Source organism: Nipponia nippon, unplaced genomic scaffold, assembly GCF_047370975.1.
Source record: "Nipponia nippon isolate SJK-2023a ecotype South Korea unplaced genomic scaffold, ASM4737097v1 scaffold_8, whole genome shotgun sequence".
Lineage (NCBI taxonomy): Eukaryota > Metazoa > Chordata > Aves > Pelecaniformes > Threskiornithidae > Nipponia > Nipponia nippon.
This window is the reverse complement of record NW_028262402.1, coordinates 32,769,369-32,796,721: the sequence shown is the minus strand read 5'-3', so window position 1 is coordinate 32,796,721 and position 27,353 is coordinate 32,769,369. Positions and strand designations below refer to the sequence as shown.

General features: G+C 39.2%; 1 protein-coding gene across 2 annotated transcripts in view; it reads left to right on the top strand.

Moving 5' to 3' along the window:
- The window catches only part of NTRK2 (neurotrophic receptor tyrosine kinase 2), a 207,988-nt gene that overhangs the window by 72,115 nt on the left and 108,520 nt on the right, over positions 1-27,353 (top strand). Inside the window, exon 12 of one of the 2 annotated variants that reach the window (XM_087741304.1) lies at positions 10,889-10,960. The exons of the other annotated variant lie outside the window; for it this stretch is intronic. Coding sequence (XP_087597430.1) covers positions 10,889-10,960 — 72 coding nt within the window. The remainder of the gene's footprint in view (positions 1-10,888; positions 10,961-27,353) is intronic. 2 annotated transcript variants of the gene reach the window in all.

Sequence of the window (27,353 nt, the reverse complement as noted above, 5' to 3'; positions counted from 1 at the left end):
AGAACTCAGACCTTTTCCCCTCAGATCCATTTTGGATTTTAAATGCATCATCCTCAAGGAGTAACAGGAGGGAAGAAAATAGCCTACAGTCGTGGCAGTTCAGCACAGCAGGGCACAATCTCTGCACTGCCACAGCTCCCCTGCAGAGAGTACAGGGAAGCATCTGCAGCTGGAGGGTTCATTTTTAACCCTTGTGAGGAGTGGATTCATGGATTTGCCTCTACATTCAACAGGGCCAGCCCCAATAAGGAGACATGCCCTGTATAGCCTTGTGAAGTAGGAGAAATTTTAACTTTGGAGCTGGTCAGCAGACATTGTGAGTAATTCAAACTTCGAGAGAAACACCCCTTAAAAATCAGTGATCTGAGTTACAATAACCCTTTGTTTCACCTGTGAGCGCTCAGGCACAGGAGCTGGTAGCCATGGCTGACATGTGTGTTACCCAAGGGCTTCCAAGAAAGGTTTGTGGCCTAATCTCTCTCTGTTTGTGCCCTTTCAAACAGTTGCATTTCTGCAATTTGTGGGAACAGGCAGCAGCAGAAATGTACCTCATAGAAATGTTCCTTTTTCCACAACAGTGTCTGAACCGGACTTTCCTGACATCCCTTAATTTTTTTGGAGAAGGCCCTTGTAGTGTTCCCTTCCATGACCTCTAGAGCTGCACTGTTATCTTCCCTTTTCCTGTGGCATGTGGGGATATGTACCGAGTAGCCCATGCTTTATGTCTTCACCTGGCTCTGATGCAGTTGCTCATATGTTGAATGTCTCTCACACCTTAACTGCTTGAGGGTCAAATTAAAACCAGCGGTCAAATCCTGCATTTGTGACTACCACCAGGTAAATATTTCTGCCCATTGTCATCCTCTTGGAGGTTTCCGATGAGCTCTCACAGCCCTCAGTCACTCTGAAGAGCAGCAGATAGCCTCTCCTGCTGAATTTCTCTTTTGCTGTGCTTCTGAGTGCCAGCTTGCCAGCTAGGCAGGTATTGTAACTGCTTCTCATGGTGCTTGAAGCTTGTGCATTGCAGCTGCTCTTGCAATGGCCTCTCCCTGCCTGCTCCAGGCAGACATTAATGCAGGCTATCCTGCTGCCATCAGAAGAAGTCGTGCAACGTGCCAGTGGCATAGTAAACCCCAGGTGCCCTGTGGGTACAGGTTGAGAGCCAGGTGAATGGCACGGCGCCTGTTCCCTGCCCAGAGGCTGTGAGCTTGAGCGATACAGCTATTAAGCATGAAGGCATCAGCTCTGGCACATGAAATCTTTGAGCTGCAAAGGTGTTCTGGATAAGTGTGACTATGCACTTGCTCTCTGCTTACATGATCCCTCAGGCAGATACTTTTGGCCCGTCAGAGGCAGGGCAATAGATGTTCATTTGGTTGGACTGACATGGCTGTTCTTGTGTTCTACGCCTGCTGCACACAGGAAGGCTGGCAAGGGAGAGAAAGTTTCCTTCTCTCTGTCTCTTAAGCACCTTGTTGCTTTGGTAAAGGAGAGTATAAAATAAGTACGCGTGGCTTTGTTTTAGCAAAGCAATAGTTTGGAATTTCTTACAGTTGATTTGGAGTGCAATTCACCAGTTCACCAGATGATCTAGCGTGAGTGCAGAGGAACCAGAGGAAACAGTCTTCTTTCACTCCTTGGCAAAGCAGCCTCTACCTGGGTCTTGCACATGGCATATGCTACAGGCCATACGACATGCACAAGAGGGGCATGACAGCAAACCAACAGAGAAACCGAGGAGTGTTTATGCTTTCAGGCTGTTGGGCCATACTGTCCTGGGGCCACAGAGAGACGGATAGTTTGAACCCCTGCTTTTCCCTTTGGTGTGTTCATGCGGTTCCTGAGTTTAGGTCAGAGTCTGTGTGTTCCTGCAGAGACTGGAAACGTCTGTCCAGTTCCATGGTTCAGGCCCAAATGTGCCAAATTTGAGTTGTGAGGAGTTGATATTCCTGGGAGAAGGATGAGACTGTCTTATTCTGCTTTCCTGTACCTTCCTTCTACGACAGCAATCCAGCACAGTGCTGATGTTGCCTGTGGCAGCTCTGGACTGACAGTCATACCCTTGTGGTGCCAAAGGGAGAGGAATTCCTGCTGTGTGTTTGCAGTTGTTATGCAATTGGCTGTGACCCATATGTGTACGTAGAAAAATGTTGATGCCACAATAACCATTCACTATTAATCACAATAACATCACCTAGCATTTAAGTGCTTAGGTACTGTGGTGATGGTAACTTTTGTGAACTTTGACTTGCTCCCAGCAGTCAGGACAACATTTTTGCTAAGTACAAGCTGTGCTTCTACAAACAGGTGCTTTGGTTGCATACTGTATAAACCTGAGCACGGTTCTGACTGACCCCTACCTGTACAAAAAGGATGTTCATGTGCACTGTTGTGTACACCAGCTGGCCTTGGAAAAGTGATCTGTTTGCCACTGAGCACCCATACTCTGTGCACACTAAATTAATTCCTGTCATTTATTACTTGCCTCTTAAGTACATGGCATAGAGCTTCTGAGAGTTTCCCCGTGCCTCTTCTAGCTGTCCTAACTCCCAAGTTTACTTAAATTTTAATTAGATACTGCAGAGTTAGCTAGTTAGATACCCTGTCTTTTTCCCAACTCATTCCATTGCAGGTGACTACTGGTAATGTTTCTCCTCTGTTACAATCCTGAAAATGCATTCAGGACAGTGAGCAATATTATGGAAAGGCTTTAATCAAAATGTTTTCTTTCAGTTTAACAACTTGGTCACTAGTTTGTTTTGCTTCGCTGTGACAGGGGAAAAAAAGGAAGAACCTAGGCTACAGCAGAGACTTCAGAATTCAGTGTTTATTATTGTTACCTAGTCAAAGAGCTGTCTTGTTAATGTTTAAAACTGAAGTAGTGTCCTTGCTAAGTGGGGAGATTTTGGAAGGGGGAGGAGGAAGTGGGCTGTATAGAATAGATTATTGGAATCTAAAGATGTTGGTATGCTGATGGCATCCTGCGTAAAAAAAAAAGGTCAGTGAGCCTGACTCTTTTTTACACAATGGCCCCTTTATACTACCCTGCCAGTAAATGAGTGTAGGTGGGAAATGGACTCATTTAGATTGATGAGGATTAGCATTTCTTTGGGGAGAGAAGTGCAGCAGGCAGAGGTCCTGCGGTTGGCTGTGTCAGCTTCCATGTGCATCTAGGAAAGTATCTTTATAGTAACATGGGAAACTAAATCCTCCCAGAGAATAGGTGGAACTTAATCTTGGCCTTTAGCTCCTCCATTAACCTTGGCACTGTAACATACTGGGCTCTGGATGAGGGAGGCATCTTAGAGTGCTTCTTAAATAGCTTCTTAAATAGGGGATGAAATATCAGTGTTTTGCTAGAGCATTGCTTCCAGCCAACATGGCAAGACATAAAAAAAGGTAATAGAAAAGAGCCCCAGCTAATAAGGCCTCTCCTGAACCTGCTCTGGACAAGATATGGACCAGGACCAATTCTCCTAGGTGAGTCTTAGCCACAAAAAGGTTATGGAAAAGGGAGTTCAAGGAACCATTTCAGAGGGTGCCCTTAGCTGCACTTCAGATGTACCTGACTGCATTGGCTGGTGTATGTGGAAAGCACAAAAGGTACAACAAAAAGTGTTTTGCTGATGCCAGTAAGAAGACTCCATGTGTCTAGTGGTAGGTATGAACACAGGTTGTAGCCTGAACTGATGAATCCTTTTTACACAGACTGAGCAGTTCATGTACATTCATGTTCATGTTCATGTATTCTTACACGTTCCTGGTTTGGTGTGTAGCCTGTCAGCTATAGGCAGATAAGTACCTTCCTAAATGTGACTCAAAATAGTTTTCTGCTTTTTTTAACAGAACTTTATGGTGTTTGAATATATTTATTTGTCCAGTATAATCATAGTTTAGTCACTTAAAAACCAAATATGTCTTCATGGCTTCATTGCTTATGATTCACCTTTTGAAATGTGATTCTAGCTCTGACACACTTCTGTTGTTTAATTTCACTAAAAGGGGTTGTTAATCATGCAAAATAGCTCTACAATTTTAAAGATGGAAAAATAAGAAAAGTGAATTTTGCATGATTTTGCATGATTCCTGCTGCCAGACTGAACAGATTCGGTGTTCCTTTTCTGCAAAATAATGTTTTCTAGTTCTTTGTGTAGATTTTCATCTGTCTTCAGCAGGAGTACAGATGGTTGGAGATGCCTTGTACTAGAATCACCTTGACCGCCTCTTTGTGAAGAAAATTATGTTTTCTTCTTTCTGAGACTGACTGTAAGGAATTCAAGGATCGTTTTGTAAAGTAGCGTAGTGTGTGGCAGTTTGGATTGAACAAATAGCTCTAAACGATGAGTCATGCAAAACTCGTAGCACAGAAGATGAATGTTGTGTAAGCGTAAAAGGAAATACAGCCATGGGTCAGGTCTACACTGATCAAGGTCTTGGATGCAGACCAGGAAGATGATAGCCAGAGGGCTGATAGTTCAAGAATAAGACCAGGGGGGAACCTCTTGCAATTCATTCAGTGAGCTCAGTGAGAAATAAAGGTAATAGTCTGAGAGACAGGTGGGATTACTTTTTTTTAAAAAAAAGGCGAGATCAAAGCCTGCCTTCATTGTAGGAGAAGGTTGGGCTAAGTGAGAAGTGATAAAGAAGAGTGAAGATGGGTGAAAAAAGAGATAAGGGGAAACTAGGAGGGGAGATTTTTGGGTCCAAGTGAGAAGGATAGAAGAGGTGAGCTTGTAGGGAGTTTCTTAAACTGTGATGGGGAAAAAGGAAAAGGTTGTAGTATAGTTAAAGAAAACATTGACGTATAGCTAGGGGAAAGCAAGCCAAAGACGGCAAAAATCACACCCTTTTCCAGTATTGTACTGTAAGGATTTATTATACTCTGAGTAGAAAGAGAAGAGCGGGAGGGGATTAAGATCAGAGTCCAAAGTTGTGGAGAAGTTGCTGGGATTGAAGATGCAATATTTAATTATGATGAGGAAGGTGGAACTAACTTCTGTCAGTTGGAAGAATGACAGAAACAGAGGTAGTGTGATTTCTTGTCCATCTGGAAGGGTGGGGGAGGTCCCAACCTGGCTTTGAAAGGGTAGCCCCTGATGTCATGGAGAGGAGTGGGAAAGTGAATGAAGGCCGCAATGAATTGGTAACCCTATCTGATGTAAGCAAGAGAAAAGAGAGTGAGGGGGGAGGATTGAGAGCTGTGGAGAGTATCAGCTGTGATGAACTCCGATGAAGTGAGTGAAAGGCCAGATGATGTGTCCCAGAGCAAGTGTAAGAGTTTGTTCTAGGTCAGGCCGGTACTGGGAATGAATCCTTTACAGGTATCTTGCAAAGGTTGCCAGACCTAGTCCAGTCACCATGACTGGGGCCAGGAGCTGCTCTGAGCTCTGTAAGAGCAGAGTGAAAGTTTGGGAAGCTGGCTTTTCTCTTCTCTCTAACTGCTGCCAACCTGAAATCAAGTTCTTGCAGTTAGTGGAACTGTATGGTTGTGAGGCTGGTTTGTTAGTATGGAATTTGATGCCAGAAGGTATGTATATTTCAAAATAATGTCATGGGACTGGAGGAAGAAATCTGTGCTTCTGTTGTGAGAGATGTCCTGCACCTTAGCTAGTAAAAGTGTCCTGCAGTCACCTGTCTTTTGCTGTCATGAATTCCTGCACACCTTTTTAAGAAAACAAAACTTCAACTTGGGATGAACCAAGGCCAGACCAGTGACACTGAAAATCAGACAGCCAGCGCCAAGAAATGTGCTTTTCGTGCTGCAGCCACTACAGTATCAAAAAGGTAGGAAGATGAGAAAGCTTACTTTGCAAAGCTCTGTACAGCGGCACTCAGCCTGGCCCCTAGCCAGGGCACCTCCGTTGGCAAAGGTTTACTTCATCTGACCTGTGCTGTTCACATGTGGTCACAAGATTGGATGTGAACACATCGAAGCATACAGTAACAAATGCAAACGGCAGCCAGACATTCTCTGGATATTTCACAGAATACAGTGAATTTCAGTGTGTGCCATATGTAGAATTAAAATATTGAATGCAAAAAAAATGAGTCCTCTCCCACCCACCACATGCAAATAATTGTGTACACAGAAGCAGCTGGTAAGAACTGTGGATCAGCTCTGTTAAATCAGAAGGATGCCTAGTTCAGTCGTGGCGATGGTTCAGCCAGCAGTGAGAGCAAACCTCTTTGCCCTAGCCTTGCTGCTGCACCCTATTGCTTTTTCAGCACCAGAAACACCACTGATGGAAACAGGAGCTACCAGTCAGTGCAGAATAAGCACTGTGATAGACTCCACTGATACTATATTTGTCGCGTGCATAGAAGAGGAGAATTTGCCCTTTGCCTGTAAATTACAGACTAATGCATAGGATTGTATGCAGCTCATTTTTAAAAAATCATTACAGGTCCTTTGTAATGTTAGGTGGCTCTAGTAGTTATAGCCAAGATAGATTGTGAACGTTTTTTACAGAGGAATGTTCCACTGCATTTTGTTCCTCCTTGATTTTGTATAAAGTCTATGGAAGAGCCATGGGACTGAACACAACTATGTAACCAAAAGTGGGAAGGTTTGTAACTCTTTGAAATGTAAAGGGAACAAAATATTTAGTAATGGTCTTTTGATTTGGAATATTCTTCTTCTGTTTTTATCAGAAAGAATGAATTCATGGGTCTTACAGACCCTTGAATATGGTGTTCAGATATTGTCCAATCCATGGCACTGAAACACCTCATTGTTCATTACCTGTATCTTGTGGAACAGACAATCGGTAGGGTGGTAGAGTGAAAATGGAAACTGAACAATAACATTATGAATGATTCTTCTCTTCTTGTATAGCACCATGTAATTCCTGATGTAAAGCTGTCCATCACCAGATTCTTGCTAAACTTACTGCGTGGTCATACTGCAGTTTTGGACTAACACTGAAGATGCACTGGTTTCTGGCTTTGTTATAGTGTAGGTTTGCACATTGTCCTTCATGTGTAGTTTGTCACTGTAATCCACAGCTCATCTCTTTCCCTCTTACTTAAATGAATGTCCTTATCATTCCCTAGCTTGCTTGTTCCTTACCTATGATTTTTTAATCTTTTTTAGATGTTTTTCACTAGCATACAAAAATGTAAATTTCCATGGTGAGCAGAACTGTTACGTTTCAGAGTTTAGGGCAAAAGGGGTAATCTCCTTTTTGAGTGTGATTTTGCAGTATAGAATTTTTAGTCACCTCTACATTTTGTATAGAATAATGGTTAGCCTTTTATTTTATGACATTAATTCAGTAATCATTAAGTAGAGAAGCAGCACTGTTACTCTAGTGGTTTTTTATATCCTATTACTATAGAAGGTACCTGAGTTTAATTCCAGGAGTAGTAATTCTCACCTTTGTCAATGTTATCATATTGTCCTTGAAAAAGAGGTTATTCCTAAGGAATATTTCTCATCTCTAGACAGTGGAAATATTGGTAATTAAATAGGCAATTAAAGGGAAGCTAATCACATGGATATTTTGAAAATAGCCAGCTTCCTACACATGTGAACTCACTCTCTTTGACAGCACTGAGCACTCCTTTGTGCAGATACTGCTCCCCATTTATGCTTCTATATTGCTTTAGTGCTAATCAATACAAAACCATAGTTATTTGGATTTTTCCTGTCACACAAATTGTAACTTTTCACGTAATTTTATTTCATTACATTCTATGAAGAGCTTTTTTTTTAAAAAAAAACAAAAAAACAAACAAATTACTCCTTTTTTAGGGCCAAACTGGTATTCCTGGTAGAAAGTATTGCTCAAAGGCCTTTCAATCCTAAGAAAGATCCAAAGACTGGAAAATCATATTCTGCATCAGTGGGTACTAATGAAAGCCTACGTAGTGGCACAGGCAATCAATAGCATCTTTCAGTTGCTCACAGTAATGAACGTAATATGCATAAACACACACATATGTTTGTATACTTAAAAATATACATAACATACATGTTATATATTACATTGTCTAAAGTACACAAAAAGTGACACCTTTTTAGTTATTGCCTAGAGGTATTTCATGTTGTCTTGAATGAATTTGCAGTTTCTTTTCATGAATAGTTTGTAAATGTGCTGTTTTTGAGGAAGGCTCAAGAAAGATCCACTTGGATATGTAAAAAACTGGAGTTAGGAGCATGCTGTGGGAGCTTATTAATGATTCAGGATAGTTGGTTTCACTTTCCCCTCCTTCCTTTCACTAGGCGAAATCCGATCAATACTTTTCTTTCAAGGTCACAACTGCTGCTTGGTCTCTGTCCTTCTCACAACCCTTGCCCAACCATATGAGAGTGTTTTGGAGGATTTAATTACTAGTTTAATCGAGGTTGTCATCAATAACTCTTAGCATGGTCAGGCTCAGACAGAAAGCCATATTATTACAGGAGAGGGCTCTGCCTTGATCCAAGTACAGGGGTGCTGTGCTTGTGAATGGCTTCTTGTCAGTCATGAAAGGGGCTTTTCCCCTCCCTTCCTATCCCCAGTAATGCTGTGGTTGCATTATGGGCAGGAAAGCTGTGAAACAGTGGTATAGCATATCTCGGATATTTGATTTTGCAAGATTTGTAAAATAGAGTTGAGTTTGAGAAAATTAAGTTTCTGTCTTTGCGAGGGAAAGGATGTTTCCACTGCATGGGTGATACTTCTTAATGTGTTTTGGCAATTTGTTTTCCAGAACTGCACGTGAAAGGTATATTTAAAAAAATATTAATATTTTTTTGTGTACTTTTTTTGGTACATTTTTTGGTACAGTTTTTTCCTTTATTTAGAAGTTGGTTCAGTGTAGACTAAGTAAACTTGCTACATACTCAATAACTAACCTCACTTCCTGAAGTTATATTGTAAATCCTAAGTGGAGTACCAGATTCAGTATTTTAATGGCAGGAAAGGAAACAATGTTTCTCTAATGGGGGTGGAAACCTTTGTCCATGTAAAATAGCTTTCCTTTTTTGAAAAATATTGTAAGTAGTCACTCACAAATACAGAATATTTTAGTATCTTAATATCTTTTGTTTGGAATCTTATTAGAGTATTCTCTCAGCCAAGCATTTTCTTTCTGAATAGGCTACTAAAATACAGGTTTGATGCTCTGTCAGGAGGCAAACAAGGCTGCCTGTCCTTCCTTAAATTCTTCAGTTTTCACATAAACAACATATTGCTGAACAGGGTCAGCTTTTTGAAATGTAAATTCTATAGTTAAAAGTGATATATAAGATCTGTTAACTTGAGTAGAATGAGCTGGATGTATTTGTAGGAGCTAAAAAAGTTTTTCCAGTATAATTTTTATGTTGCCTGAAAAATAACAAATAAAATTTGTTATAAAAAGGCATCATCTCTTCCTTCTCCTGCTTTTTAGGAAAATCTGGACAGGGAAAAGGTCTGAAGTCATGACAGGATTTGAAGTTACCATAATAATTTCAGGAGCGAGCTCCTGGAGGTCAGCTTTATTGTAGAATACTATGAACACAGTTAATAATGGTTGTTGAACACAATGGATCCAAATTTGCTGTGGGTCGTAATCCCTAATCAGTCAAAGAATGTCCACACTTCACTTTGCTCATTCTACTGACATCACAATTAATATGGCTCAGATCAGTTTTATATATATTCTATTGATTTTATGCTGTTCATAAAATGCTAGTAATAGAAAATCTATTTCTATTGCTTTTTTTGTGTGGGACTAGTACCTTAATGTTAATATAATTTCCAAGGAAAAAGCTGTTCAGTGAGTCATGTGAAATATGTTGGAGGGAATTTGTATATATATATATAAATGTGCAGCTACACAAATTTTCAAACAGTATAATTTAAGCAGATGATTTAAGTTGAGCCCTGCCATTTGGCTGGGGTGTGCTTTTATATGGTTTTTATTTTTAGACGTCTGTTCCTACATTGAATTTGTGATGTCTGTCCAGGTCTGCTGGCCACAGATCCATTGCCTTTGCATGTGAAGTTCATTTTTTCATGTTGCAAAGAATACTTAGCACTGATACCTGAAAACTCAGGACAGAGAGGCTAGAATTTGCAGGTCTTTTGTTTATGTTTATTGTGATGCCTCATGCTGAACTATGTTGGACTAGACCAGGAGAAGATGTGGAAACCTGTTGTTTTGCTACATTGATACCTCCTGCCTCACAGGAAGCAGCGAGGGAGCACCAAGGTCTGTGGCACAACGGATGGCAACTTGCAGAAGCTTTGGGCCATGCAAGTTGGCTAGAGGTTAATTTCAGTACTGGGAGTAAGGAGTAGGGCCAGGTGCTGAACAAGGTATTTTGATGTTAGGTCTTCTGAGGATTCTTTAATGCAGTGAATTACTGACTTGGCTGTTAATGAATTGGGGTTTTGTCTGTATATGATATCCAACAAAAGCAAAAGCCCCAGACAAAAACCATAAATCCTGAGAAAAAAAGTGCTTCATGAAGTATGACTAAATATTGACCCTTGACTTCAGTGAGGGCTACATTAAGTTCATCTTGGCAGGCCAAGGGTGTACACCAAGAAGAATTTGGCCAGTGACTGAAGAATATCTCCTCACTGCTTATCATAAAGCATGATACTACAATTTTTTCGTAAATATTTTTAAGCCATGCATATTTCTATAGCTCTAAACCACATGTACAAGCTGTGTCTTGTAGAGTCCAGTCCAAAAAATATCAGTTAATAGTGACAGCCCTCCTCATGGTACAGATTGTTAACTGTGAAAAATGTGAACTGGGAACAATCTAGAAGTAGCACAATGGATATTTTCTCTTCTGCAGAGTAGGATTGAAAATAAAGCAATTTGTGAAGAAATATAAGAAAAGAGTAGAATTGGCAATTGCAAACCAAACCCTTGACAATAGCATTAATGGTAATGCATTCCATTCCAGTTCATGGTGAAGTAAAAGGAGTTGGTCTGGTAGATCAAATATGGCTTTCATTGCAAGACTGCGACAATGAAGGTGAGATGATAAAGCTATTCAGACTCCTAACCTATAAAGAGCAAAGACTGTATTATTTTTAAATATACCTGGTGAATTTACAGAATTATTTATTAGAACAGATGTCATTATAAACTACTACATTTATTTTCAGTTGTATTTGCGCGATGTACCTATCCTATTATGTATATATACATGTATACATACATTTTTGGTTGAAAAAATATATATGCAGTCAAAATTGTGAATAATTAATGATGCATGTTAGGTTCCTTTATGAATCTGGGAAATTCTTTTTGTGTAAATGTCAGGGCTTTGAACAGGGCTTTAAAGGGATATTATTCTATTGAAATATTTGATAAATTGGGATGGACTAAGTAACAGTGTGACACTGTAACTTGCTGTCTTGTTTTGCTTATTTCAAGTACATTATGAAGCAATTGGTAAGAATACATTTGGTGTAAGCAAACCCAGCTATATATCTAGGGAAAAGTCCCAAATATCATGTTTAGACTAGTGCCTTTAGATGAGTGGGTTTTGGTTTTTTGTTTTTTTAAGTTTGCTAACATGTTTTCAATCATCATCTTATTTTCCAGTCCAGACAAGAGTGAAATCACAAGAGCTCTCAAGTACCTGTTAGTAAATTTTTCAGACAGAATGTCAAAAATTGCTTTCCGTTCCATCAATATTGATTCATGGCACCAAGCCTAAATAATTGGAACTGGCCCAATACCAGTCTTTTGTGTCCTACATTAACAAAATTGGTACAATTATTCTGAAAATTATTTAACCAGTTGCAATCCTAGCACGCATTTCATGTAACTGACTCACCTCTTCCATTGTACTTCAGGCAATCAGAAATAACTCAATTCTGTATTACCTGTTAAGTGGTCTCCCTGAAGAACAGGCACAGTGTGTGGTTTGCATGTAGTGTATAATTTCACTTAGTTCAGGGGCAAAGCACAGCAGTGTTTGAGGCTACCAGTATGCCATCAAAGCAAACAGGGCTAGAGTACATTCTCTGGCCCTTAGGGAAAGGCATAGATGATGTCCATACGTTTAAAACTCTCTTCTCCCTCATCCCTCAAATAAGGTGGCTTCATACATACTGTGTATTGCAAATAATTCCTGACCCATGCTCTCCTTTGAACCATACTGGGACATTGTCTGGGAGAGTGCTATTTATCTTATATAGATTAAATAATTCTGGATAAAAAAGAAGATACACCCTTGCTAAAGCCTGGGCTCTGGCCTTTTTTTATTTACTGACACAAATGTGCCCTGAGCCACTTTGTCTTTGAAGTCTTCAGCTTAGTAGATGGGCCTGGAAGCAACTAGTCTTGCACATCTCATTTACCCTAAAGAGTTTTTGGCTTGTTAACTACTTTTTGGGTCTTGTTGTGTGTCTGTTCCACATCTAAATTCACATGATTACTCTGGTAGGGTGGAGTCATTCAAGCTCTAATTTGCAGCAACCTTGCTCCAAGTAAGCCTGTGCTTATTTTCTGGAAGGAAGTTGGGGAGGTGGAGATGAGATGGGAACCCCGTCTCACGAAAGGAAGGCAGGTGTAAGCCCTATTGCTGATTCTTTCTGCAGTGGCAGTAGCGCAAGTAGAGAGCACCACCTTGGCCAATGCTGGCAGCATCGTGGCCAAAGCATTGCCGGGTTCCAGGGACTCCTGATTGTGATTGTTGCAGGCTGGGACCTGTTTGGTTTCCGGAGCCCAAAGATAGGCAGTCATTCTGTTTGCCTGACCAAAGAAGAGCAAGACGTATTGGTTTGGCTATTTATTGATTGAAAAGGCCAAGGGGATTTGACTATGAAGACTGAGGACTGTGGTTTTCTTAGACAGTGCCTTTAGGGGGAATTGTCACCAAGTAAACCATCAATCTGTCTTCTTTCAGAAGAAATATCTCTTATTTCAAATGCATTTCAAGCATTTTGTTAACCTTACTACGGCTACAAGACCATTCTTTCTGTAGACAGAGGGAAATTGAGAAGGCACACCTCAGCAATGCTACAGGAATAACTGAGCAATAGCACCATTCCTTTCCTAGTTTTGTCCCTACAAGGTTACATGACGATAACAATGTTTGGGAGTGGTTTTCTTTGGTTGGATAACAGAACAGGAGCTTGTTCCACATGCCCAGAGAGAGAAAGGGTATTTCTGTTCCTGTTCACACAGCTTGGAAAGTTATGTTCCTAGTGCATCAGTGGTAGCAGACAAATCAGATCTGAATAGGATATATGGCATATATAGCATACTGTGTGCCAGACATGGATGAGAAACCCAGCAGCTCCAGAAACAGTTTCAAGTAAGAGAACAGTCTTAATCACTTACTTGCTAATAGCCTTCCCTGGCAGTTATGGAAATAAGCAACTAAACGTAGTATCCATTATAGACTCATGTCTAATTTATTTCATGTAATTAAGTTTATAATTACATGGTATCATTCAGTAAAATTGTTTACTTTCTCCTGTAAAGTCGCTGAGTCTTCAGATGGGGCTTTTTGGCTGTAATTTAGGTGCAATAAGCCTTTTAAATATAGTATGTGTTTTGTTCTGTCAAAGAAGTGCTGTAAGAGGTAGCATTCATAAATACAAAGAGTGGGAGCTTTCCTTTTTCCCAGGACCATTTTCCTTCTCCATTCCTTGGTGTATCCTGTGAAGAGTGCTCCTTTGAATGGAGATCCATTTTGTGCCCATGTAAAACTGAGAACAGAGTGAAGCAAACGAAGGCCAGACTGGAGTAGGTGCCCATTGTTTTCACTTTGGCTCCAAGCATCTGTGATTCAGAAGACTCAAACTGCTTCATTTAGTACTGTGTTGTGCAGTATTTTTCCTTAAAAATATTGTCCATCTTCTGCGTTTGCAAGGAATCACAGGGACATTCATAGCCAAGCAGTGTCTTTGGTGTGATTCCAACTTACTGTACTATTGGGGGAGAAAGAAGAGTCCCTGGAGCCTTGGAAAAGGTGCAGGACCTGAATGTATATACTTCAAGCTGCCTACAAAATGTGTGCCAGGCTTTGAGATGGCTTTTGAGGAGTGTAAATCGAGACCGTGAGGTTCATGAGGAAACATCCCATGCCCCATCCTTCTCTTCCCTCAATGCCCAATGTGTTGCTGTGGAGGAGGACCGATGTAGATAAGGCTCGGTGGAAGGCAACTGTAAGATTGTCTCTTCCCTGTGCTGTGACATTTAGGATTTATGGTAAGAGATAACTAGCAGGGCTTTGGTGATATTTTGGGTTTTTCCCTATGGGACCTATGTCTTAATTTTCCTATCAATCAGGAGAATTTGTGAAGTGAAATACTTAAGCCAAGACTGTATCAAAATGGGGCAGTGATCTCTGGCCCTGAGACCTTAAAGTCTGCACAGGATGGAGGAAGAAAAGATGCACAGAAATGATGTAGTAGTGTTCATGAAGCAAAACAGTAACTGGTCTAACTGGGATTTGGCTCTTTGCTGCTTGCTTTCAGTCCATTATCCTCATCATTGACCATGCACAGATCAGTTTTTTTAAGGAGGATCATTAATTGCCACATGGAAGTGTTTGAATAGTAGTGACTGTAAAGGAACGCAGTTGAGATTAATGAAGTAAAAAAAAAAAAGGAATTGTTTTACTGGAGGCACTCAGTGATTAGGATATGCATCTTGTAAGAAGTATTCACACTTCATAGACTCAAGGTAAAATGTCATACAAAGGAAGCTGGAGAATTGCTCAATAACAGCTATGAGGCCTGTAATGATCAAAGGAGTTAATATTGTTGTAAGGCAACAGTAAGCAAAATAACCCCATTATAAATGAATATATATGATATAGTTCCATAACTTTTACTGTACTGAAATAAGCAACATTATTTCCCTAATTTGTATATAAAAACTGGCTTGCCAGTTCTTGTCAAAAGGCCATATATTGAAAATGTGTAATATCTATTGATCATTGGAATTATGCAAGCTAACATGATGGTAGAGTTGGCTTCAATATTCAGGTAGAGAAAGAATGGTTTCGAAGTTGACAGTGATTCTCTTTTTCAAAGGGGTAAGACATAATTATGCGGTGTCCTTCATGTGCTCTGATCTTCTTTCTTGTGGCTGTAAACTGACACTTGTCAAAAGTGTATCTGCGTAGTAGCATTTCTGTATTTTACATGCATACCAATGAACATATTAAACACAAATGCTAGGGATGTCATAAGGTAAACAGCCTTTCTTCTTAACAGCTTTGGCTTTTCAAGTACTTGCAGAAAGCTTCGAGAAAGCATTCCTTGATATATTGATTGATCTCTCAGGCATACAGTGTTTCATGCAAATGAAGTGTAAAGTAACTTGCAGACATCCATGTTTTAAAATGTGTATGCAGATAGTAATTGCTACACCCTTTCCTATGAACTGGGTTTCTATTAATGTGCTTTTTCTGTGGTTCTGTGGGGAGCTGCTGTTACTGCAGAGTTCTGTTTCTGAGTCTGAACAGTTGTTATTCACACTCTCTCTTTTTCATTTTAACCTGTCCCTGAATTAGAAGCTGTGCAAAATTTATGCACTGACTAGCTCTGAGCGCTGGTGGTTTGAGCTTCAGGTTTTAATGTCCTTGACTCTCACTAATCAATAGCAAGCAAAACAACTACAGCATCAGCAGCAGTACTGTAAAAGGAAACGTCTCTTGGATATTGTGCTGGAAGACATGAGGGTAATCACTCTCCTTGAGAAAGATGCAGTATTTTCTCCTTAAGAGTGCTGAGCACAAGTGTTTCATTTTCTGCTGCCTGCTTGGAAAATGAGCGCATCTTCCAGTGTATCATACCGGGAAATAAAATAAAAACTCCAAATCAGACTAAGGAAAAACAGATTAAGATATTACATGATCCCTGTTAGCCATGTAGAGGACTGTTAGCCCAAAATATTTTTGGCCTCTAAAATGCTTAGTAGACAGGTCAAGGTTTACTATCTCTTGGTTCTAACTCATTTCACACTGAGAAAAGCTTTATGGGGTTCTATACTAAAGTACATCTAATTCTGTTTGACCCCCTTTCTCATTTTATGAACTTGCAGATCAATGAAACAAACCATTAAATAGATTGAATGCTGCCTCCAACACTAATGTTAATGGCTCCAATTTTATTAAGCCCATTTGGAAATCTCATACAGGTGGCAGCATCTGTAAAATGACAAACTATGAATCCTTATCTGTGGAGCATAAATTTAAACATTAGAGGACAAGCTAGTGATAGTGGAAAATAAATTTTTCTATGCTATTATGGTATTTTGAAGAATTGTAAAGGACAGCAAAAACTCTAAGGTTTGGGTTACTATAAGTAGTCCTGAAGTTAATATGATATTGTATTGTGTACTGCCTTCCTGTTGTTGTAAGCAACTGGAGCGCATAAGAGGGTCAAGACTCTTTATCTTGATGTATGACTTCATGGGATAGATTGTTTAATCTCTTCTGGTCCTAGTTTTTCCAATCACCGAGTAAATTCAGTTATTGGAGAATCTGATCTGGAAAGAGAGACTAATGTGAAATTCAGATCCAGAATTTTCTGGGAATCCCTGGTCTCTAATAAGTTAAGGGTGTGTCCTAGTCTGTGTGGTTTTAGGTCTTTGGTTTTCATTTGTTTGTCTTCTATCCAAGCTTTTATCTTTAGGTAAAACCAGTAATATTTATGTATGTCGTTAGAGCTCTTAATGATGTGAATGAAAAATACTGCCTTAGTGCCTCATGAGGTAAAAGTGATGTTTAGAAATAAAGAAGAAGTTGTGTTAAATGTTTATATTACTATGCTCTGAAACACGAGGCGGCATGGAGCCTGGTGCATGCAAAATCTGCAAAATCCTAAGAAAAGGTGTGGATTTCTTCAGACAACTTTATCTTCCGCTGCTGTGTAGGCATTGCTCTAATGAGGCAAGACATTATTCTTCTTTGTGCCATAAACATTCTCCAGAAACCTATCCAGGAGCCTCTCCTTGCTTTCCAATAAAAATGAGGTGACATTTTGTCCTCATTTTGCCACAGCATTAGCCAGCACTGCTCTTTGAAGCAGTGGCTCAGATCCAAAAAGCAAATAAAATGAGCAATGAATTGTTTCATTTAATTTTCTACTTGAAATCAGAAACTGACAAATTTGATAAGAATACCTTTTTGGGTAATGTGACTACATCTTCTCTTTTTTTTTCCTCCCTTCTACTCAGCAATTTGAGCTTTCTCCATATAAATCATTGTTCATTTAAAAAGACCAGAGAGACATGTCGCGTTATGCTCGATTTCCTCCAAGCTGGAAAAAGTAAAAATGTAAATGGATTTTTGTTTCAAAATACTCTGTTTGGATCAAGGCCCCAGGTAACATTCTGCTTAGGATAAAACATATGTACTTGGTGAAGAGAGAAAGTGTAACGAGACTTAACATCAGAGAAACTTTCAATTGCTCAGCACTTCTTTTGCTTGTGCTTTCCCTTGAAGGCTTGGGTTTACATACATGATCTCCAAATTTATGCAGCTCATATGTAGAGACATATTTGGAGAATGGGATGTGAGTATATGAAACTTTAGTTTTGAATTCAGTTAACTCATCACTGCAGGAAGCTTTTATTTACTCTGGTGGAGTGGTGGAGTTTAGGTCGGGGTTGTAATGACCGAGAAAGTTTGCCTGCAGACCTCCAATTTATGTACAAGTCATCAGACTATATTATTTCAAATCCTGTTGGAGTAAAGAGGATTTCAGAGAACTAAAATCTATCATCTCACTTGGTGAAAAAAGTTCAGAAGACGACCGTGTCGTAACTTCCTGAATGACTTAGGTGAAGGCTTGTAGGAAACATAGCCAGTGAGAAGAGGCGTGATCGAGATTGTTTGGGACAGGTAGAAATTGAGCCCATGGATGTGTGACTATCCCCGGAACGGTGATGTTCCCAAATATGGCAATGCATTGGATGTTATGATGCCATTTACTGCTCAGTTCTGTGTTGTGTGCCGGTTAAAGGAGGAAAAAAATTGGCTTCTTTACATATAAAAAGGACCGTTTTTATGAAAGGCTCTTCTTTCAGAATGAGTTCAGTATGTATAAACATACAGCTTTTTTGCTATTATACTTTTTTTTTCTTTTATGCTTTCTTCTCTAATGAATAGAAAAGCTAAACCCAATTGGTCTTAAAGGCATTTTATCTAGCTCCCAATGAGAGTAACCTCTTAGGAAGTTACGGAACATCCAGTATCTGAGATACAGGTATGCAAATCTCATGAGATAGTCAGCTGTGGTACTTCCAGAAAGCTAATTGCAGGATTAAAAAAAAATCCTCACTGCTGGCTCAACTAGATCCATATTAATAACATAATTCAAACTACACTTTATGTAGCTCATTCTCTTTGGGGGAGAGCAGTTAGACTTAAATTTCATGTCCACAAAATCATGTATTGCAAAATCATTACAATGTTTGTTTTAAGACTAATAATGAATACAGTGCTCACTTTGAAACTCTCTGAATGAAGAGCTGATATTGGAAATAAAGTATCAGCAGGTTACATTTTAAACTACTTATTATTATCTTTATTGTCTTGGACACATTTGCATCTGAGAGAGACAGATACATAATGTTCCCTTAAAGGATGAATGAAGTTCTGTCATTCCTTGTACAGGGAAGATGGATAGCTTTTTTTCTCTCTTCCACTTTTATTTTGAGTTTTTTATTTTTATTCTTCAGTGTACTTTCCTTTGCAAGTCTGAGTGGCAGCTTACATAACAGCAATGTTTTTTTAAAACTAATATTAAACTTGGGATCCAGTGCCCCAGCAGCAAGTCAAGCCAATATCAGGCTTTGTCTCAACCTGCCTAACTGACTCCTTTTGAACTCCGAGAAGCCAGATGAGAGGTTGGCAGTTAGGACATGAGAAATCATTCTCTAAATACCCACTGCCCATAATATTTTGCCTCTGTTCGCTCAATGAATCCAAATAGAGAGCTACTGTACAAATTAAATCCAGATTGCTTGCTGTTTAATGGGTTTGTAGCTTTTGCTGCTTTCCTTGGAACCATTTGTTTAAAGCACTTTTGTTCAGTTTCTGCGTCTTTATATTTCAGTCCTTTTTCCTCGCTCCATTTTACCTGGGTCTTGTCAGAACCTTCCTGTCTTCCCCCCCGCCCCCCCTCCCCCCCGTTATTCTGTATTCCTGTGTCCTTTTCTTTCCTACACACTTTACCTAGTTGCTTTACATGTTTCAGTGAATAAAGTCAATAGACTCTTTTTTACCTTTTTCTTTTCTTTCTTTTTTCTTTGGACTCTCTTCCATTAACTATTTTTTCCTTTAAAAGATGTATTTATTGTGATTAATTCTTGTGCCTTCAATAGGACTTGCAAGACTCCCTTGTGGACTTCTTGACTCCTGTAGACTGCTCAGGTGCTAGGTCTGAGTCTTCCTCCATACTGGTTGATTTAGACATCAGTATTGACTACTAGAGTTACTAATGTACATGCAGATGCAACTAAGAATATAAGCAGATCTGTTGTCTACCTGTGTTTTGCATAGTACTGTACACTTAATAGTAGTTCATCAGTTAACAGCTTCTCAAATGAAAATTTAGAGATGACGTTAAACACAGCAATGTGATTCACTGTGATTGCAGCAGATGAGGTAAGGAACAAACTAAAAGGCCAGAAAGCTTTCACTTGCAATGACTTACTTTAGTATTAAAAGTATGGTGTAAATGTGTGTTTTTATGTAAATACATATATCTGTTCTTTGACTTAATGTCCAACAATGTATGCAATCTCACAGATTTAAGAAAAAGTTCCACAGAGGAGGTCTGAATGGCCTAGGCAATTTGAAAGGAAGATAGCAACCATGCAGTAGCTTTCCATTCTAGACTACCGAAACCCTGATGATACTTCTCTTTTTCTGTCTAACCTGTAACTTCCAAACATCCTTCAGAAAATTACTTAGGAGATTATGATTAACTAAAATGACTCAGTAAAAATACTGCAGAAAGTCCTGGAAAAGCCTGCCACCTTTGTACCATGTGCAGAAAGAGATCCTCAGTCTTCCTCGAACTCTGTTAGATGAAGTTTGCAACATGCATATACAGTCATGAAGGTCAACATATTTTACAGCCGTGCATTTTTCTTGACATTACAGTAGGCTTTTAGGGCTGTGATGTTAATACGCTATGTGACGAACTGAATTTTTAACAATACAGTTTTGGTTTTGAATTGTCTCATTGAGAATTTCATGGTATGGCAAAACTGTATTAATTCACTTTAAGATATTTTATGTATGTGAGAGGAGGCAGTAGAAGTAGCAAGGACTCAAATGATGTAAGCTTCAATAAGAGCACAGATTCCAACAGTAATGTATTCCTTACAAGTTCTTAAGATACCCATCACTACATGTGGATATGACTGTAAGAAACTCATCTTTTCAATGTCAGTCTAGCCTAGAGCCTTCCTCTTCAGGTAAAACAGTCCCTGTGCAGAAGCCTAGCTGTTTTGAAATTGTGCTCACTTCAACTGATAACTATATTTTTGTCTGTGAATTAGCCAGGTCCCTTTTTTTTTTTCTTGATGCGATGCCTTACACTAAACCTTATCAATTGTTTCAGAGAAAAGGAATTTTGCCACACCCTTTTGGAAATGTGCGGTGGCCCAAAGCTAGCATGTTCAGCTTCTGAATGTGCCATTACTTACTTTCAGGGTAGAAGTACTAAGAGCGCCTCAAGGTTAGAACAAGCAAGAAAATGCAATGTAAATGAATTAGTCATTGTTACTTAATTACTAACAGTCAAATTCAACTTCTCTTGAAACCGATAGCATAAGTCCCTACGTTATGCTATCATAAGTTATGCTATCAGTGAAACTGATAGCATAAGCATTTAGGACAAATCAAGATTTGGCTCTGAATTGTTGTTTAAAGTGCTGTGGAATATAGATAAGATTTCACTCTTTATAAACATTGAGAACTTACTAAGCAAGGTAAAAAAAACAAAGTAAAAAAGCAAGGTAAAAAAACCAAAACCAAACAAACAAACTACTGATGAAGTTTACATTTGCAGGATAATAGTACAACTCTCACATGTTTTTTTTCAAATGTCATTAGAACAAGTAATGGTGACTGTCAACAGTGATGTACATAATAACTCAACTGCATCAGATAACAACAGACTGGGTAAGACAACACTGTTCTAGGAAGTCTTTATGCTGTAGAGTCAGATAGTCGGATTTCACACAGGGCCAAACATAGCCTTCTTTAAAATTTTCAGCCTTAGACGATCAGGTAACGTTTGGGGGATAGGTGCACAGGGTTTCTCTTTCATCTCAGAACAGAACATGACTGAGGGGTTTTTACTTGTGTTTCAATGTGCCATCATATTTAGTTGTTGATTTTTAAGTTCCTGTTGATATTTAGAAACAATAAATTTTAAGATAATTAACTAATATTTCCCCCAGCTCCACTTTTTTCTGCCATTACAAAGTCATTTAATGACATTAAGGGCAGGAGCCTGTTTGGAGCAGGCAGAGAGGTTGATGTGCACAGAGCTAAGGCGTGAAACAAAGCTGACAGAGGAACCTGGTGGTGTACGTACAGTAACTCTGTGGTATAGTGGGGTTCCCTTCACTTAGTTGGTGGGCGAGACCAAAGACAGAGAACTTGATTGAGCACCCAGGCTTGTTCACCATAGGCCTTTGCGCAAAGCAGGACACCTGACTGAGGTTTTTCTGACCCATGCATCGTGGGTTGGAGTGGGTTGGTCCCTGGCTGGAGAATTCTAGATTTATTGCATTACAGCTCAATACGAATATTTTGATATGTTGAAGACAAATGAGTAACACGCCTTATACTTTTTTAATTAACAAATAAAATCGTTGGCCACAAGATAGAGCTAATGTTGTCATTTTCATAAATCCATGTACAGTTTTTATTTAACATTTTATGTATGCTTTAAATGCATTTTATGTTTATGTGTTTGATTGTCAAGCATTCATTTGTTTTTGGACTTTTGTATTAATTTTTATTTGACTTTTTTTTTAAAGCATGATTTCTCATATTTTATTTTGTTTCTTTTAGGTTTTGTTTTATTTCATAAGATCCCACTGGATGGGTAAATGAAATAAGGAAAAGATGAGAGAGGGGCTGTTGAGCTTGTGGAAGCTGTATGCTGCACACTAGGGAGTGGACAGTGTTCTTGCCCAGTGAAGTGCCACCTCCCTTGGACTTCTCTTTAGACATTGGTTGTGTTTGGAGAATGTAGAAGCACATTCAAATCAGTAGCTGTTTTTGCAAGAGCAGGGTGAAGCCAAGCCCTGAGGCAGCTATAAAACTCAAGAAAGTCCAGAAATAAGCTATCACACTATTTCCTATTTGCCTTGTCCTCACTGTGTCTTCCAAAATGATATTGAGATGAAATTACATGATATTGTTTCCTCTGTCAATTTTTTTCTGTTTGAACTTAACTGGAAAGATGATGTTTCTATAAATAATATTTATCAAAGGTGAACTGCAAAGTTGCTTTTATTTTATTGCATTAGTGGCTCTGCAAAACTTCCTACAAATGCTTAATTTGAGTGTGTGTGTAAACTCATTGATTTCAATGGGAATGCTCACATCCTTAAAGTTAAGTTCTTGTGTATTTTCAGGATATGTCCTTAAATCCTAAAGCAGTAAATTGCAGAGCTGGCCCTGCAAATCTTATTTATTTATGTGGTTCCACTGACTTTACCAGGAAGTTGGAGATTATAAGCTATATACAGAAAGGTGGCAATACTGTTTATTAGTGCGTTTGTGTATTGAAACCAAGTGCCATCACTTACACATTCAGTTAGGTTGTGCTTATTCAATATAGTCCGTAAGTTTGGTCAAGTGTACAAATCTTTAGTAGGCTGGAATGCTGATTCTGAGCCAAGAGCAAGACTAACAACACTATATGGTTGGTCCTTCAGAGTGTATACTTATAGGCCTATTTAACTGTTCATATTTAACTGTGAAGTATAATTCAGAGTATGCTTCAGTATACTTCAGAGGAGAGCCTTCTCTCTTCTGAGAAGAGTTTACTATAACAAGTAAAGCTAAGCAAAGGCACAAGCGTTTTGCAAGAGCAGGGACTGCATTTAGATACAGTGCTAGACATTCATTTTCATGCTATTTACCTATCAAATCCTGAGTGTATTACTTCATCTTTTCAGTTTAGGGAATCATTGTAAGAAAGATGAAGTTTCTGGGTTTTTAACTGAGAGTTAGCTACAAAGACTAGCAGCAGAAGACTGAGATAGATGTTTACATTTCTATGCATTTTGATTACATTTCAAAGCTATGGTTTGATTTTAATTCCTTACAATTATGTTCAGTAAAAAGAAGAGATGATATTGTTTTGTCTCTTCTGTATTTGCTTCTCATTGTTTTTGCTGTTTAATTTCAGCCATTTTCACTCTTCCATTGAAACAGTTGTCTTTTGCTGCAGTCTTTTACAGCATACATCTTTCTCTTTCTACAAGACTGTCTTGACTCTTTTGTTCTATCTCCATATACTTACTTGCTTTTTGCCTTTTAAGACTTAATCCTTTGACTTTTGTGTTTTCTTAGTCTCGCATCCAAGTTCTTTATTCCTGCTGTGCTCAAATTTTGGAAATATCCTTATTAGTCAAGAAATACGTCCACATTTGCATTCTTCCAGGCCTATGTAGTGAGATATTTCCTTTTTGTTGCCACTGGTTAGGGAAGGGGAGTTGCAGTTGCTAAAGTGCTTTCTTCACTTCTCCAAAATCTGTCCCAAAGATGTGTTCTTCTCCCCACATTAAAAAAGAGGGCAGAGCTGGAAGTCTGCTGATGACCTAGGAATCATGGTGTCTTTGTCGCCCTGCACATACTGTGGTGATTTCGGGAGGGATGGCAGCAATTAAGGATATCCATCATAGTTCCTGTCTGAAGTTAGACGTCAACAAGTGTTCTGCTGCTCCTCAGAAACAATATTAGGAATGTCTGCCTTTTTTCCTCCCTAAGTCTATTTGGACATGGTCTTATTTTAGAGAGATACTAACTTTCTCTTCTGCTTACTGATTCTCTTAACTTCCTTTTAATTATTTTCTTCTCAGACTTCTTGCTTACCCACGAATCTCTCCTCCTGTTGAAATAATACCTGATGCCATTGAGCTGATTCTAAATCAATGGAGAATCATTTAGGTCAGCAATATTTGAGCTAAAGTCAGTGGAGTTACATCAAATGTAAGTTGGATCATGAGCAGAGCTTGACCCAGTAGCCCAGATTCCAGTCTGAAGTTTTGCTGGGACAAAGTCAGCATATTTCAGTTATGTATTCACAATTTATTGCCAGATAAATGAGGTGAGAATCTGAACCCTTTTCTTTTGGCAAGGAAAAGGCAAACTTGCAGAGCTGGAATTTGGCAGTTGATTTTTGAAATATTTAATTTTAAAAGGTAGTTCTTTCTGATTCATAGTATTTATATGCATAAATGTGCACAGTTATTGATTGGGGATTTTACGTAATTTTTTTGTAATTTATTTTGTAGCACTTTGCAGTTCATCTTTATGGTGTAGGAGTAGGCTTGACCTTCAAATATTTCAGCATGTACTGACACAGTATTTTGGATTTTATGTAATCATGGAGGTAACTTTAATAAACCACAACTGATTTATCCACCAGTGAAATATATATTTTTATATATATATATTGTAGAATATCCTTCTTACATATTTTGTACTATATCTTTTATATTAGCCACTCAGTGCACTATTACTTGATGCAGGTATTCACAGAACCTTATGGATTGCAGCACGTGATTAGTTACTAATAATGTCTTAACACAGATGTTTAATGCTTGATGGAAAAAGACTACGTGTTTCTAAAATGGTTTCTTTTCAGTATGTGGACAGAGCCTTTTAAAGCTAAGGGAGCTAAACTTTTAACATGGAAATTGTAGTACCCACTAGCTCCTGTCTTCCAGCTTGATTGTAAGTGACCTTGCTTGTAACTGTAGAGATTCTGATCTGCTCAAATGGTGTTGGTTTACAAAGGGCTCAGTTAATTACGAATTCTTGACCTCCTTAAAATAAAGTGAGACTCAAACTAAGAATCACGCAGGAACCATTAACATGGTAAAAGTTGCTGAATATCCAGGATTTGACATTAAAAAGCTTTTATATTGTTTCACTGAGCAATAAAAAAGGCTATGAAACGTCTAAAGGCAGAGTTGCTATTTTTTTTTCACTGTGCCAGACATGTAAGTAAAATAAAAGCATATTTCTAATGCTCTGCTAGAAGGGGTTTATTTATACTAGAATTTACTTTAAATTGACATTTAATATACTCAGAGAAGTACTGAGATAAGCTGTTGAGCAGTTTGATGGGCAGATTAGTGGGGGGACTGGAGAGGAAGCACTTCTGGGGGTGTTTTGGTGTAAGGCAAGGCATTTCATCCGGTCTGTTAAATAAACCTGTTCGTCTTGAATTTGGTGGAAATTTGACCAGTGGCCAGATCTATGTTGCAAACAAGCACATTGTTCCCAGGCAGAGCCTGGGATCTATGTTGTGCTTGCTGCAGCTGCCTGCCATGCCAGGCAAGGTAGGGGTGCTCACGAAGGCTGTTCCTGCAGAAAGGTGTTTGGGGACCATGTCTTTTTTTGATGGGAGTCGTGGCATCTCACTGCCAGGGCAGATGGAGGCTGCTGTGACACATTTGCATAGCAATATGTGTGTGTCTGAGTACCCTAATGCAAGGCAATCCCCAGCCTTTCCACTGCCTTTGACTACCAGCTGGATTTCTCCCATGCAGCAGTGAAGAAAGCCACTCATTTCAGTGGGAGCAAGATCCTTGGGGACAGCAGACAGTGCCAAGAAAACCTGCGGACAGCTAGCTGGAAACAATTCTCCTTCAGACAGTTCTCACAGGAATTGTTCTTTCTTTTTTGACTGCCAGCAGAAGCACTAGAAATCTGTTTCTTTCCTAGGGTGCAGCCAATCCCTAAGCACAGTTTTTCCAACATTAAAAAACTTAGGGAAATTTGCCATGTAGGAATGACCGGTGCACTTCCTACTGGCTCTTTACGCAACAGCATTCATACAAAGGTCCAGTTTCTCAGTCCCTTTACCCGGCCGTCCATGGTAAGTTGACAATTAATCATCAGCATGAAGACCAGCACTTTGTTTGCAGTTGTTTGAATGCCTGAAAACTTGCAAATGGTTTGTGAAGTTGGAAGCCATTACCAGACAGTTAAAAAAATGCATCCTTTCTGACATCTTTTTAATTCAGCCCTCCTTTTCCAGTTACATATTTAACATTTGAAATAATGTGAAAGTTATTAATGGATTGGGTAGCTAAGTATTTTGTTCGTGTTCATTGCAAAAGAAAACCCCAGAAGCTTACCGGAAGGTTTTTAGTACTTTCTTCTTCTTCCTCATTGTTCTCTCTGGCTTCTTCTCTTCCTTCCAGTTTTCAGTGGTTCTGTCTTTCCTTCTCTTCTGTTCTTGAGAGAGCTCAACATCCTCCCTCGTGAGCTGCGGTCAGCTCTCTTCTCCATAGGGTACAAACGTGCAGGGTCTCTGAATCTCCTTTTGAAGGGCTATGCTGTCATTATGTGATGGCATAAAGTATTCCAGATTATAACCTAGGCCCACATTGTGCCAGATTTTGTCATCTGATCTGCACAGCAAGAGTTCATGGATGGTTGGAAGTACTGAGAACTATAAATACAGCATTATAGGGAGCACAGAGAACATTGGCACTGTGCATTTCACAAATTTCACAGCCCATTTCATTGTTGCACTTCCATGGGAATGTGTATCCCCAAACTTTGGAAGCCGTCTTCCATTTGTTCTGTTTTTCTTTTGTACGTACAAATTAAATGTGCTGTGAAAATAGAAAATGATGCATTAATTGGAAATAAATATAGCTGTTCAGTTGCACAAGCATGTAGACTGTATGATTGAACTTGTAGAAGATGTTCCTGTCTTTTAATCAAACCTCAAGGTTAACTGGTTAACTTACTTTCATCAAAAAAAGATAGATTGAAAGAGCCCACATTAGAGTGTGTATTGTTTTGATATGGACATGCCATATCGTTCTGATTTTAATAGCATCCTTCCATGATTAGCTATATTTTTGCACCTGCAGGGAGCATGGTGGATAAACACGTGTCCTGGCCTGGAGCAAAGTTGCAGGCAGTGTAGAGCCAAACTGCTCTCATTTTGAAGAGGGCAATTCCCCCATAGTCCCTAGAGGCAGCGACTCACAGCAGTGTCACTAAGCAGATTATGTCTTAATATAGGAGGAAACTCCCCTCATCGCATACGCATTTTCACTGTAACTTTGTTCCTTGGCTGGAATGTCAAGAGCAACTATATAGGATTTCAGGGAACTATCTGATATCCAAGCAAGTAGAGGGTGAAGTCATGGCCTTCTTGTGATGGCTTTGA